The sequence below is a fragment of the Toxotes jaculatrix genome, chromosome 1 (genome assembly GCF_017976425.1).
Source record: "Toxotes jaculatrix isolate fToxJac2 chromosome 1, fToxJac2.pri, whole genome shotgun sequence".
NCBI lineage: Eukaryota > Metazoa > Chordata > Actinopteri > Toxotidae > Toxotes > Toxotes jaculatrix.
Window position 1 is genome coordinate 5899956 of NC_054394.1, and position 13244 is coordinate 5913199.

The following is a 13244-nucleotide window of genomic DNA, read 5'->3' on the forward strand; positions in this document are numbered from 1 at the left end:
AGATGTGGCGAGATGCCTTTGGGTGTGCACGGAAGACCCACTGAGTAGAAAGTAGTGTGTGTCTATAGTTCACCTCCAAACAGAAATTCATTCTGTTCTTCCTGCAGTCTCTGCCTCTACCTCTGCAGCAGCCCCTGGGCCGTTGGTTCACCATATTGGAGGAAACCACGGGGGGGCTTCCAAACACCTCCCTGCTTCATTCTCCATCCTTACAAACACACACTGAGCACATTTATTGCACCATGGACCTATCTTTTGTACGCTCTTAGGTTCTGTAATGCAATCGGATATTACTGCAAACAGTGGTGTAATTATGTGTCTGTGGGTGTTACATCTGTCAAACAAACTGTGGCAAAGAAAAGCCAAAAAGATAAAAGTGAGCAGAAAGACCTCCTCAACATTAGAGAGCACTTTCACAAGTACAATCAGTAAATCCATCCAGTATATATTTAAGGCCGTGGCTTTTTTCCAGTTAAGTACAGGAATATTTATGTGGTGGAGCTGAGTGAGTAATATAGCTAATAACAATTCAGTATTTTGAAGCCTTGATGAAATGGCTTTAAAAATTGAGTTTTCTAATCAGAACAATAATTTTGACAAACCATCCTTATTACAATCATTTATTATTATCTATTATCATCATGTATTACTAACAGTTTCAGGCTTCAGTTTGTTTTTTTTACACAAAGCAGAAGTGAAATATAACCTTTGAGTCTAAATAATCAGGTTCCTGTTAAGTAGCTGCTTTATACTGAAACATACTGTTATGACCAACAGTGGATGTATAAAAGCAAATTGTCAATAATTAGTACATGGAGCACGTCGATAGTACACTAACTACCGCCGCCGTAGTTCATGTCTTTGGTCAACAGTGTATTGTGTAAATGTAAGTGATCAGGACTCTGTGGGGGCAGTTGTTCTTCTTCTTACTAAAGATAGATGGATCAAATGAATATACACAAAAATAGTTTAAAATCACTGTGATATTGTTCATCTTGCCTTTTGTTGTATTTAGAACATAGTCTATATGTTCTCTATATCTTCTGATAGTAGGTGGTATCACACACATAGTGATGCTGTGAATGAACACAGCCATAGTTCAGTCTGTCTGTGTGCTGTGAGAGAACCATACTGGGACTCAGTGCTGAGCACAGTGCTGATGCAGCCTTCTCACACACAGTCCACACATCATCAGTGAGTGAGTGACCCCAGATGGCCACCGTTTGGCCGCAGGCCACTCCCCCTGGTTCTGTGGCAAAAACAAACAGTCAAGAGCTGATTGGCTTTGAGGATGTTCTTACTGTTATTTTGTGCTAGTTAATGCTAACTTTATTTTGTGGTGTACACAAACTAATCCCTTTACTTTCGCTGCAAGGCCTTATACAGTATATTGGAAGAACAGCAGATGTTTTCATTTATTGTGCAGTGGCATTGCGCAGTGCTTAAATTGTTATTCATTAAATAAATGTAGTTTGGTATTTTTTATATCCTACAGTGGTAACAAACTTAACTCTACACAGAACAAGTGTAAAACTAATTATTATTATAGTATTGAGTTAAACACTTCTTTAGGCGTTTGCAGTTAAGTCTGGTTTTCTGTGCACAGTTCTGTGTATATTTGTCCTGTTGTTGAAATCCCTGCCATGCTCTCATGCAAAACACACGTACCGCCCCCATGAAGACCGAGCCAGGTGCCTACTGTTGCTGCCTAGACAGTGTAAGGGCAGCCAGTGTGAGCCAGACAGCTTCCTCCCAGTTATCCCAGTCAGCCGGTCAGTCAGTGGTCAAAGAGGTGACACTGACAGCAGGTTGCAGCGCCCCCACCCTGCTCAGCTGACACAAAGACATATGGTCTCACTCCATCTCTGGCTCTGACTCTTGCTTGCCTTTTTTGCGGGGACAAACTATGGCCTTATTTCCACCTGATAATTAAATGTAACATGTATACAATATGTGTCTCTGTGCTTTGGATAAGGATTTGGAACACATGCTGTGATTGGGGAAACAGAATCGCCATTTAAAGGAACTGTACAACATTGTGGGAAATATACTTATTCAGCATTAGATGAGGAGATTGATCGCACTCTGGATGCTAAATATAAAGCTAGTGTCAGCAAGTTAGTTTAGCTCAGAACAACAACAAGACATTTAAGACTTACTGTGATTCAAATAATAAACATCCTTTATTAATTTCCTTATTTTCCTCCGATTTAATACTTTTACAAACCCTTTGTTCGGTGTCAGACACCTTTAAAATCATGATTCACATTTATCTCTGCTTTCTCTGCATCTGTGTAAAACAGTTTGCACATTTTTTTTCTACTTAGCTTTGGAATTCATATTTCCCATTGCTGTTTGAATATCATTTCAGTAAATCCAGTATGTAATGAGAAAGAAGTCTGGTGCCACTGGGCTTTGGTATTTTAGGATACTTGCTGACAGAAAACTATTTCATTTTCTTATTAAATGTTATTGAAAATATTGACTGACTTAGTTGCAAATTCTGGGCTCGAAAACTATATTATAGTGTAAAATATTTTGCATCACCTAAAACATGATCTTAACATAATCAAAGCCACAATCATTCTGTTGTCCACGATTATAGCAAGACAAGTCAAACTTCTGCTTTGCTGTGTGGCAGTCATGTACTCTTCCTGCCCACTCCTCCAGTGTTCAAACCCACGCTGTTTTTCAGTGCCAGTTCTAATGTGATGAGCATTACAGTCATTATATCGCTGGGATCATAAAAGCTATTGCTTCATTACACGCCTGTTTTTGTCCTTTATTTTATTGCCTTGGACGGTCTTGTTGCCTGAGGTGTTACAGCACCTCCCCACATCACCCTGCCGCCACCTCCCACCTCCACCGCAGGCCGCCCACATTTTAATTTCTTGGCCTAATGAAGCGGGAGCGCTCTCCACCAAGTTGAATCAATGGGAGTCTCTGAGCATGCCGCCGCTTTTTCACTTTAGTTGCCAGCAAAGCCAGGAGAGTGATTTTATGCCGGGGATCTGTGTTTGTGCTTCTTTTGGTTTTTATGTGTGTTTCTATACGCTTTCTTCCATGTTTTGCGTGTGCATGTGCATGCGAGCATGTGCCACAGTAAGCTGTCTGCACACGGTCTGTGTGTTTTCACGCTGTTTGGTAAAAAGCCATTTGTATGCGGGATCCTTCCCTTCACTACCATTTAAGGTATCAGATTACCTCTCGAGCACAAATCCCATCATTGTCTCCATCTCCATTAACTAGGTCATTTGGATCTTTGCGCTACCTTGCTTACACACACACACACACACACACTCTCAATACGTTCCTCAGTATGTTAATATGTTGACATTTGAACCAGCGAATGTCAGCATCACGTTCTTTAGACATAGGAGCACACTGCTTGACTAGGAGAACATAGGGCCACGGATTAATCTTTAAAGATATACACTTGACATTATTCAAATACTCTACTGCTATATTTAGTGATTAAATGTCAAAACTTCTGCAGCCACGAGGAAGGAGTAACTGCTTCATGATTTATTTAAGGGGCTCCTGTGTAAGGTTTATTCATTGCAGCTTCTCAAATGAAAAACGATTTGATCAGATTAGAAACCTTTAATATCCTCACTAGCGCCCATATAATTCCTCCTAAATTCCCCACATCGTACTGCTGAGCAATAAAAACAAAACACGCTGTGAAGACTGTCTCTTATTGCTGTGGGAAAATGCTGTACATGGCTGTTTTCCCCCTCCAGTTGATTGGAAAAGACTGATCTTATGACTTCCACTTTTGCTGTTGTGCTATGTGATATTGTCTGCTAATTTACCACAATTAAGTCTTTCATCATCTGCTTTTGTTCTGCCATATGTTCACACAATATGATCATCACATATCATTGTCATTAGGTAACGTTTGAGAGAGACAATTAAGCTTTTTTTTTTTTGCCAGGAAATAGTATAATGTATCAGTTACAGCGAGACATCCTTGATAATGCATCACTTAAGTTTGAGGTTTAATCTTGGACTCCTGCTTGATTAAGCATCTCTCTGTCATCTGTTTGAGCGAATGCATGCATGTGTACACACGTGTATGTATAGGTTTGATATCATCCTTCCAGTGTCTGTTCAGTCTGAAGCTTTATTTCATCATCCTTTCACCTATACCTCTGCTCTTCACCCATGTTGTCAGACGACATCTCCAATTTAATCAACAGCTGTCTCACCATCACTGAGCCTACAGATGAATCTCTTTAGCCTCATACATATTAGACACACGTGCATGTGTGTGTTTGTGCGTCTGCGTTTGTGCAGTGTTGACTAGATGCTGTTGGTATTCTCGTTCTCTTCCTCTCTCCTCCTCTAATCAGCGTTAGAAAAAAGCAACAGACAGTACACTGATTGCCTCAGGGTAAACACCAGCACAGTGGTCTGCTGATAAGGCTGGCGGCCAGCAAAGGCCTCACTGTCCTGAGAGAACATCATGGCAGCTCTGAGCACAGACCAAAGGACTCCAGCATAAAGATAACTCACCAGTGAATTCATTTGCCTTGCCAATTAAAGAGCAAAAAAAAAAAAGATTGAAGATGTAGCAGCTATTTGAAAACATGGCGACCTGCTCTGTGAGAATATCTGCTGACATGAGAACTAATGTGTAGTTAATACTCATTAGATCAACATTTTTTCCCCTTTCAAACTAGCACGTCTTGAATGACAAGTGTATTCTTATGTATAGATTTTTATGTTCATTAGATACTGGATTTTGGATTTAAGCCAAATGTCATTTGGATTATAAATCAGTGGCCTCTTTGGAAGTAATGAGCTGTCAGTTCTTTTAGATTAAGGCCTACACCAGTGGATCATCCGACCTACTTGCATGTCTGTATTCACTCCCTTCTTTTTCTCTGCTTTTCTCATATTCCCCATTTCTTTCTCCCTCCACACTCTTTGTCTCATTGGTTACTTTCAGAGTTAATAGATGGAACATCCCCAAAAACTATAAATAACTGAGATGAACGTGTTTGCCCGTGGCATTTTTTCTAACAGGGGAATAATGGTCCCACCTCTGTCAGTGTGTACAAATGTGAATGTTTATGTGTGTCCGTGTCTAGCATTGTGTTTCCTGGCCACAAATGGGCTGGCAGCAGCCTCTCAGGTCTGCCTCTCTCTCTCTCTTTTCACTTCTCCCTGCCAGCCGCAGCACAGTGGTCATTTCCAGCACTCCCATGCACTCTGGATGGCAGTAATCATGGCCAAGCTTTACGCCCATATGGCAGGCAGTCAGTCTCTGAAACCGCATTGCAACATCACTCAACAGTCATTTAATGAGAGCTTGACTGGGCAGCATTGCTTCAAAGCTCCAAGTTCATTCTCATCGTCTGAAAAAATATTCAACCTGGGTCTTGGTTTATCACTCCCCTGCTTTTATGACACCATCTGTATGTAGAGGAACGTAATTACTATGGTCGTCAACTGACATCCGCCTACGCTGTCAGTCCAAGTCACTCCACATCCAAACCTAAAGACTAAGCTGTACTCTTTCTCTTTATGCTTCAAATTCATTTCTATATCAATTTAATGTAATATCTAACAGTATTCCCTTTCAAAATAAAACAGAGAAAGTTTTAGTGCATGCTAAAGACTAAATAGGTTACATTTCTGGAATTAGTTTGGGTATAAAATCAACAAATATGATACCTATAAATTAATGAATTTCAGTATAAACTTTTGTTGGGGCATAATATCACATTTGAAATCATTTTCTATCTTTAGGACAATGTATAGTTGGTATAAACAGCTTCTTTACATTTGGTGGCAGAGTCAGACCAAAGGTAATGAGACAAATGAAATAAGACAAATTACCTCAATTGTGTTGTTTCACCAAAAGATCAATTTGAATAGGAAAAGCAATTGTGATATTTTGTTTCATATGTTTTATTCTGCTGTGTTATATTGCACATGCACTGTAACCTACATGAAGCTCAATGAAAAACATTGAAAGGCTTTGTTCTTGTCACACGTCCTAATATCATCAAGTCTGCCGTTGTGAACTCTTCAGTTACCTTTTTATTAAAGATTAGAAATGAAGAAATTATGTTTCAGCCCATAAGCGCCTATGGAACTTGTCAGTAGCGCCCGTTCCTCGACAGGGAGCCACTGAAGCATCACGTCATTAAACTGACCTCCACGACCACCACCACGCCTGCCACAGCTACAGACAGGGCTTATCTCTACATCAGTGCCTTTGTTCACATAGTGTGCACAGCTGGTTTGGAGGTAACTTACATCAGTCTTTGGTGATAAATTTCAGACTAATTGGTAATAGGCTGTGGTTGTCTTTCTCAGACATGCTGGTTGTATTAAGAGCTATTAGTGGCAGTTCTGGTGAGTGTCTCTCTGGTGACTCTCCCCTGCACCTGCTCTCTCTGTTTAACATTCATGAATAGTTTAAACCTCCAGCATCTGGCCACGCGCCTCTCAAGGATCCACACACACACATGCACACACAGAAGTCATCTAAACTGGTCATTTAGTTTAGTTTTGAGTGTCAAAATTAATTTTTTATTCATATCTGTCAAACTGGAGCAACCGAATATATATTTTCCAGTGGAGTTATATACTTTGCACGTATGCACACAAATCGTTTCAAACATCTTTCAAATCTGGTGTCACGGTCACAGTATACTGACAGCAATAACACAACTGTTATTCATTTATCCATCCCATAACCATTCATTTTACTTCCCTTTTAGACGTGTTACAACATTTCAAATGCATACACTATAAGAAATGGCCCTGTGTTAAAGGAAGCTGTCAGTGTGTTTGTGGATGCACAACGAGACTTACGTGTGTATGTGTTAGAAATAAGCTGTTGTCTATTGTGTAGATGTTTACCATTGTTAACTTCAGTGTGTGATTTATAATGCAGCAGTATGATCCATGGTTCTGGGGTCTGGGGTCCGTTCTGGCATTAGTTGTGGTAGTTAGTTGTCAGTAAGCTCTTTGCAGTGAGAAGTTGCTTAAAGGCCATGGGGAGAAGAACTTGTACACCAGCCTGTTCCTGTTCCAGTTGAGGTATACCTGTTTCCAAAGACCTAATGTTACACATTTTGGTCAGATAGTGTTGACGTGCAGTTTCCTATTCCTATACAAGTTGTTGATATGCTTTACAACAACGGTCTGTGATGTAAAAGACGATTAACTGTCTGAAGTACCAATTTAACTATGTACACATAAATCTGTGTATAATTTTCACCACAGATTTAAAAATTGAATGTCAGGGGGTAGTGAACAAGGCACTGCTTTTGGACAGACCAACACTCTGGTAAAGCTTGTTGGAAATTAAACTCCATATGTGCCAAGACCTGGACTATAATTACACACTATTAAACTAATGAAGACTAATATTTGCTTCATGTGTTGCACCACTTAGAAACAATTCATGTACCAAACTGAATGTACTGTAACTGAATGGTGACACATGCTCAGGAACTGCCACTCATGATGATGCTGGGGTGTGAATTAGGGATGATAATGGTCCCCTGTCTCTGTTTCTCTCTACTTCTTACACCTCCCTGTCTTGTATTATAACTGACTCACAGGAGTTCTGCCTAACAACTCATTGAAATGGCACTAATGAAAGCAGGGAGACTAGCTTTGCCTGCCACTAGTAGGAACTCTATTAAAATTCACTTAGAATATCTGGGCATTTACAATAAACCTTTCTTCTGCAAAATGAAAAGTAATAGCCCCTTTTTCTGTTACAGTCACCAGCATTTGGTGCAATTGTATGAAGACAGAGTGAGAGAGAAAGATGTTATGACTTAAATGGAGAGTCAAGGCTTAAACCAGTGCTAGTGGGTTTGAGGAATGATGCAGCTGCTCAGAGAAATAGCATTCATATTAAGTGAGAAGCGATAATGGTCTCAGTGAGGTTTTTTTAAAGCGCTGTCTCCAGTGTGCTGTTTGTTTTTATGTGTATGTCAGTTTACAGTGTGTACCTCTGTAGTTTGACTGTTTCCCACTGTAAACATCAGTCAGTAGTAGCATTAGAGCAAGGCCCCCTTGAGGGCCCTATTACCTCAACATTTGAATTGTCAAGATGAGGGAAAGATGCCTTATTTGTGTTTGGTTAAACGAGCAGGAGGCCTTCTTCAGTACCTGTATCTGAAGTGTATAGAGAATGGTAAGACTGCAGTGCTATGAGCACACACACTGCACCTGATTCTAAAACCCAGCCGTGCAGATTATTGCTAGACATAGTGATTACTTATAATGAATCTGAAATTCATTGTTGGTATAAGACAGACTGGTTTCTTTGTTAATGTTTTATTTAGTTTGGATTAGTTCATTTGTTTTTTGATTGTTTATTTCTTGTTTAACTCTGCTTTGTTTTGGGACAGCTCTCTGCACCAAGGAGAGGAGTTGCTAAATTGAGGAATAAATCTCAGCAAATAATGTGATTTGCATTTTACTTCCCAAGTAAATGCTTTTCTAAAAGTAAGAGTGAAAAATTGTGGTGTTGTCTCATTTGGCATTCAGGGTGTGCTGTAGGTAAATTCAAAGAGCAGAAACACCCTGACCAGTTTATACTGAACAAGGAGTTAATACCCAGGTTCTCTGATGTTAGTGAATAAGTCAGCACTTCATGTAGCACTTCAAAACTTCAAATGCTTCAATACAAAGATTATGGATTTGGGATTATATGTTGTACATTTTTTTTAGTATTCATTTTAGTTTGTAGTGTTTATATCTGCCTGCCCAGAGATGGCAGATGTACAGCAAAAACATGCATTACTATGCCAGTGAAAGAACAGTTTATTGGCCTTCACTTCAAATTGATTTATACTAGTTTGCTTTGAATCTACTGAAAAAAAAAGGTGATTTCATTAGTTAAGTGACTTTTTCTTCTTCTTCCTTGTTCATTTTCGAAACACATATACTTTGCGTTTCTCCGGTCCTCAGTTTTCGCTGTTATTGAGTCCACTGTACTGGCTAATTCTGACTGATGTGTAATTTTTTTTTTGGATGTTGTTGCAGTGGGTGTCAGTGCTGCCAGATTTCCAGCGGAGGGAAACAGTTTGGACCTTTGTGCCAGGAAAACCCAGCCAACCCCTGGCCCTGCACCTTGGGGACTACAACCTGGACGGCTTCCCTGATGCCCTGGTGGTCCTCCGCAACAGCAGTGGCAGGTAAGGGAAAAAAATATACACACTCTCACCTACGCTCCACTTACTATTCTGCCTCAAGAGTCTTCCAGTGGGATCTGTTTTTTAAGCAAAACTAGTTGTGTAAGGGTGACACATGAATTAAGGTTTTCATCATTATAGTAATCTTTTTGGAATACACACACAATAAGTTAGTGTAAGTTCCTCTAAGACCCTTATTTAAGACAATGTCAAGTAAATGAATGAGAAATTGCTGAAATTAAACTAATCCTTACTTGGCAGGAGATCCCTTGGAATCCTGTCAAGCAGGTCTCTGAACCCCACTCCAACTAATCATTTCAGCACTATGCCTCCCTTCATGAGCCATCGCTGCACAGGCACAGAGGGCCTGTATATGTTGCAAGTTAAATACAAGCAGCGTTTGCATCGTTATTACTCTGGTTTCAGGAAACCTATGTCGTGAAAGTCATAGATTTCATTCAAATCCATATTCTCTCAATTCTCACGAACACTTGCTCCATTTGTAACCTACATTTGGATTTATCATGTAACACACCACATTTTGATGAGATTATACTAACTATAGCATTCCAGCAGAACAGGGAATTCAGTTGATTGGAACGCAATAACTCAAGATGCATACTTAAATGGCTTTTACAAATCTGTTTAGCCTTCAAAACTATCAATGTTTTTTGTTTTTTTTAAAGATGACACATGGAGTATGGATTTTCTCATTAAAATACTGTGAAATTACTTTGCTTGCATTGACACGTTCTCAGAAGAAAAAAGTCTCCATTACAAACAGTCGCTCCATTGATACGGTATGTTTGTCACTTTTCAGTTTACAGTTGTCAGGCTCAACTAAAAGCAGCTGATAGACTGGTTAGTGATGAAAATGATAAAAGTAGAGCAAGGGTAATGAAATATTATGATGCCAAAAATCCTACCTATTTGTTCTTTACATTTTAATGCTGATACACAAAGAATGGACCTGCAGTCTTCACCTGTTTTAGATTACCGCCATTAAAGAACAACTCTCGTCCTCATACCAATTGTATAGCATATATTCAGTACGGTAGTTTTCAAAAGTAGATTAATTAAATGTTCTCATTCATAAACCATAAGATATTAGCTGAGGCATAAATTAGGCATACGTTAATGTGATTGCTGACATTTTGACATTCACGACACTGTCCTTGGCTGCAGAATATATCTTTTAAAAATGATTTGCGCTGAGAAATTGAAATCTGTGACATTGTAGTATAATAAAGAAGTGATCACCATCCAGTTTACTAGAGCACTGACTGTGAGAGAAGACAGCTAAGGTGAATGTGTTCTTCAGTTTACGGACATGACAACTGATAAGCCAGCCCTTTAAAAATCATTACAGCATGTGCTAGGATGTTAGCACCATGGACACGAGGGTGTGTGTGTCTGTGTGTCTGTGTGTTGAAGGACCCATGTGGATTATCTGGCCCCATAGATGAAGATAAGATAGTTGAACGGGTCAGAGCTGTGATTGTCTATGCATACTGATTATTCCGTGTGTGTGTGTGTGTGTGTGTGCATTTCTTAGAGAGTGTTTGAGTGCTTGTTCTGTCAGAAATAGTATGTGTTGACTAAGAGCTTCAAACGACTCACACACACATGTACATTTGAACCCTACTTTGTTGTCTAGGCTGTATATAATCACCAGTAAGTCCTGTCAGGCTTAACTCTTTGTGGTCACCCTCATCTAGAAATGACTTCTGTCTCACCAGCTCTAATCACACAAGCTATGGCTTCTCTCTTGATTCCCTCCCTTTTCTCCATTTCCTTCTCATTCTAAGCCTGAGCATTATAATACTTTACTCAGCCCTGGACTTTATTGCGAAAGTCCTCCCCAATGCAATCTGACCCTAGCAGTAACATTTAAAATCACATCATCAGCATGTGGAGGGAAGAGGAGGATGGAGGGAGAAGGAATGAAGAGATGAAAGGAGATCAGGGTGATGAGAAAGAAGAATAGTTTAAAGGTTAGAGAAGTCTCCTTAAATGCCCTCTGTTCTGAATCCTTGAACCAGCGAAACTCCTATAGGCTATATTTGAGACTACAGACTATGTTTGAAGCAAGGTGCTCGAGATCGAGCATTAACGCCACATTCTTTGGATTTTTTCAGCCCTGTACATAGAAATCAATTCACAGGCTGTTGTAGACAACCAAGAAAATGAGGGAAGGTCTTATTTTTTAAGTTACCTTTCAATCTGTTCACACTTTGGCATTAAAGAAGCGATTAACGTGTAAAATGCTTCACATTCTTACATTTACAACAGTACATTTAAGTTGTGCTTCCACAAGTCATAGTAACTCTCATCTGCACAGCTTCTTTTTAGTAAAGGCACAAGGTTTCAGAGGTCATGTTTAAGTGATGAGATGTGCTTGTTTTTGTTTTTGTTCAGACATTATATAAAATGCCTCCTGTCTACTCGCCTGCTTTGGATTCAGTAGCACTTCACAGTCTGTCCTGCACTGGGCTTTGCTTTGTCTTTGATTTCCTTCAAACCAAATGCTCTCTGCTTACCAAATATTTGTACAGCCCACAGCTGGTCTATTTTAACTCCCACTCCCTCTCCTTCTTTCTCTCTCTTCCCTCTCCATCTCCTTCGTCCCTCCAACTGGTTATTTATAGCTGCTTTTCAGATAAAAGTCCTGCCAGTCTGCATCACTCCTCCTCCCAGCAAAACAAATGCCTTTTTAAGATGATCAAAATAGGAAGACGGAAGGAGAGAGGGTGTGAGATGAGAGTAATCGGGTGAAATCAATAGAACAATGAACAGATGGATGGAGCAGTAGGAATACATAGAGAGCTGAGAGGTCACGTAAGAACACAGTCATTTCCTGATACAGCTCGTGTTTGTTAGGCACAGCTTTGACAAAACCAGTGATTTAGTTATATTACCTCTGAAGGAAAGGCCTGTCTTATTAATGCTCTTTTGTTGATTGCTCTACTTTTTGTTTTATTACTTACTGTACAAAACCTCACAACTATTATTTCTATTTGAAAGTGTGACAGTATTCTACATTCAGCGGCTTCAGATAGAATTACCCTTCACTTTTTTGCACACTTTTGTAGAAAACATGCACACTGCTGTACAAATGTGTGGTGAGGCACAAATCAGGGCAAGGGTATAAAACTGTCTCTAAGGCTTTGACTGTTCAGGAGCACAGCAACTTCAATTATTGTGAGATGGAAGAAGCCTGGAACCACCAGGACTCTTCTGAGAGTTGCCCGTCCGTCAGGGAGGTGACCTCAAAGGGCCACTCTAACAGAGCTTCAGATGTTCTCTGCAGGGATGGGGAAACCCGCAGGAATGACCACCATCTCAGCAGCACTCCATCAATCAGGCTTTTATGGTAGAGTGGTTAGACTCTAGACCACTTTGAGTAAAAGGCAGATGACAGCCTGCTTGGAGTTTGCCAAATGGCATTTAAAGCACTTTGAGGACACGAGAAGAACAGTCTCTTGGTCTAGACTAAAATTGAACTCCAAACATTATGTCTGGTGAACACCAGGCACTGCACTTAAACCCCAAAGAACATCTGTGGAGAGGCCTGAAGATGGCAGTTCACAGATGCTTCCTATCCAGTCTGACAGTTTGAGAGGATCTGCTGGGAAGAATGGGATAAACTGCCCACATCCCAGTGTGCAAAGCTTGTAGAGACTTACCCAAGAGGAAATACTGGAGGTAGTGAATTAAAGGTCTGAATTCTTTTTTAAAATGAGAGATTTCAGTTTTTGATTGTTAATACATTTCTAAAAACATGTTTTATCATAATGGGTTAAAAGTGAGAGATTTATCCAAGTTTCAAGACTTCAGACTGGGGATGATGGCAGCAAGCTAGATCCCAGACACCCCTGTTCACCATCACAACCTCCAGTTCTTTTTGGGCACTGCCAAAGCGTTCACTGGCCAGATGGGATCTGTAATCCCTTCAGTTCATAATACTCCCCAATGCCTTCAACACCTTTGAAGGGGGTACAGTGGGAGGAGTAAATCCTAATCAGATGCTCACCATGTCCTTGCCATGTCCAGACACCCTGCAAAGGAACT

At 40.1% G+C, this 13244-nt stretch overlaps 1 protein-coding gene across 1 annotated transcript in view; it reads left to right on the forward strand.

Moving 5' to 3' along the window:
• Positions 1 to 13244, forward strand: part of itfg1 (integrin alpha FG-GAP repeat containing 1) — a 122769-nt gene that overhangs the window by 48123 nt on the left and 61402 nt on the right. The window contains exon 10 of the mRNA XM_041041986.1: positions 9025 to 9176. Within this exon, the coding sequence (XP_040897920.1) occupies positions 9025 to 9176 (152 nt within the window). The remainder of the gene's footprint in view (positions 1 to 9024; positions 9177 to 13244) is intronic.